This window comes from Rutilus rutilus (genome assembly GCF_951802725.1).
Source record: "Rutilus rutilus genome assembly, chromosome: 24".
In the NCBI taxonomy this organism is placed as follows: Eukaryota; Metazoa; Chordata; class Actinopteri; order Cypriniformes; family Leuciscidae; genus Rutilus; species Rutilus rutilus.
The window spans coordinates 407,501-410,000 of NC_140228.1; the positions used below are offsets into that span (position 1 = coordinate 407,501).

The window sequence follows — 2,500 nt, forward strand, 5'->3', positions numbered from 1 at the left end:
GTCTCGTCCGCCCAGGTTTATGGGGGTCCTATCCACCGCGGTGGCCCTCAAGCAGGTTCGGCCCCCTAACAAAGAGCGTGGGTGGTCGAGGCTCTCTCACTTGCTTATGAGTCGTCGGACAGCCTTCACCTATGGCTGTCCGTTCCCACTCGACCTCCAAGGCCCTTACGACAGGAGTTGCTCCCCGAGATGTCTGTGATGCGGCAGGGAGGTCCTCACCGCACACATTCGTAAGGTTCTACTCTTTGACCCTGGACTCTACACCAGGGTCCCAGGTGCTCTCGTCCTAGCGCTGTCCCATTGAAAGGGCTCGGTTACGACTGTAACCTCGGTTCCCTGAAGAGGGAACGAGACTCTGCGCCACCCATTGGACTGATTTTACATGTGCTTCAAGACGTCATCACGTGAAGTGTTCCCTCAGCGTCAATCGACGCAGCGTCTCGTTCCCTCGTGTGAGTGTGTGTGTGTGTGTGTGTGTGCCGTGAATGCTCAGCTAGTTTTCCATTCCGAACACAGTCAGAGTCATTCCCGCAGACATGCTGGAATCATTTAGGGAACATGTTTCAATCAGTCACTCGATTACTCTCACACAGACCCACCTTTAGTGGCCACACGAACACAATCGATCTTAGTTTCCTGAGAGAGAGAGAGAGAGAGAGAGAGAGAGAGAGAGAGAGAGAGAGGGGAGAGAGAGAGAGAGAGGGGGGGGGGGAGAGAGAGAGAGAGGGGGGAGAGAGAGAGAGAGAGGGGGGAGAGAGAGAGAGAGAGAGAGAGGGGGAGAGAGAGGGGGGGGGGGGGAGAGAGGGGGGGGAGAGAGAGAGAGAGAGAGAGAGAGAGGGGGAGAGAGAGAGAGAGGCATTAGATTAGTGAATATGAACATATAGACTCTTCAGACTCAAACACATTCAGAGCATTTTCTTCAAAATTACTGCTGTTTTTCACCTGTGATCTTGACAAAAATGTTTGTTTTTTCCCTCTATTTTCAAATGGCTTTACATATAATCATGATGTTAATGTTTATTATATCCCCATAATACATTTGTCTCGTTTTCCTCTAAAAACACAAAAGTCATTAAAACGAGATGAATTTACTTCAGAAGCTGAACTGCGTGAGATCAGGGAATATTTCCTAAATGAAGTTAATTTTTTGCTCCATTGTGAAAGAGCTTTTCCGAGCGCCGTGAGACTTACACTTAACAAGAGAACAATCGACAAACAAATGAACTCAATTCAAGAATTATTGTCTAAAAACAAGCATGCATGATTATCTGGCTTCTCAGAGTAAACTGATCTGGTTTTTAAGGCCGTTTATGTGTTTATCTTGAGAATCAAGAACAAGTTCTGCTGATTGAGCAAAGGAGAGAAAGCTCTGGAGATGATTTACTAATATTAAATCCACACAGTGAACATCTGGCGTGTAAAATAATCATGATGTTTACCAGTAAAAGACTGCAAAAATAATAAACCTGCACTACAAAGAATTAATACTTTAGTCTTGTTTTCCAGCACAAATATCTTAAGAAATATCTTAAGAATCTAATGCACATCGAGAGAGAAAATAAGAGAACATGAAACGATTAAATGCAACAGAAAATCTACACAGATAAAACATATAGAGGTGAAGCTGTTGCATGATTCACATACTTCACATAATTAAAAAATACTTTTTAATGGGAAAAAAAACTGTTACATAAAGAATAATGTTAGATTAAAAGTTGCATTTGATTGATATTACTTTGAAAATGTTATTAGAAATACTGGTTTACAATAAGGTACATTAGTTAACATGAACTAAGAATGAACAATAATTCTTCAGAATTTATTCATCTTAGTTATTATTAATTTCAGAATTTACTAATACGTCATTAAAATCAAAGGTTGTATTTGTTATCATTAGTTAATGCGCTGTGAACTAACATGAACAAACAATGAACAGCTGGATTTATTTACATTAACAGAGATTAATAAATACTGTAACTAATGTATTGCTCATGTTAGTTTGTGTTAGTAATGCATTAACTAATGTTTACTGATGAACCTGACTGTAAAGTGTTACCGAAATACTTCTACAGCTTTTATTGAGCTTTAATGTTCATTTCTACATTTATTAATACTTTTTTGAGCAAAAACGATGAACTACTGCGGCAGAATGTATAAACGGTGTGATGTGTGGAGTGTGTGTGTGATGTGTGGAGTGTGTGTGATTAATGCGAGCGCATGCAGCGGCGCGACTGAAGTGAGGGACATTAGATGTTCACGGATGCATTATTAACACTCCAGTCTAATTGGAAATTAGAATTATCAGCCATCTCTCTTTTTTATATGCTAATTGACCCTAATGAAAAGACGATTCTTTATTTCAGCGCAGGAGGAGAAGACGAGCTCGACTTATATCATTCACTGAGTGTGTGTGTGTGTGGAGGAGAGAGAGAGTGTGTGTGTGTGTGTGGAAGAGAGAGAGAGTGTGTGTGTGTGTGAGTGGAGGAGAGAGAGTGTGTGA

General features: G+C 41.2%; 1 protein-coding gene across 11 annotated transcripts in view; it reads right to left on the reverse strand.

Annotated features, from left to right (window-relative positions):
• The window catches only part of ptprma (protein tyrosine phosphatase receptor type Ma), a 230,629-nt gene that overhangs the window by 80,391 nt on the left and 147,738 nt on the right, over window positions 1–2,500 (reverse strand). For all 11 annotated transcript variants that reach the window (XM_084398290.1, XM_084398287.1, XM_084398288.1 and 8 more), the window contains exon 13: window positions 600–636. In XM_084398290.1, the coding sequence (XP_084254416.1) occupies window positions 600–636 (37 nt within the window). The remainder of the gene's footprint in view (window positions 1–599; window positions 637–2,500) is intronic.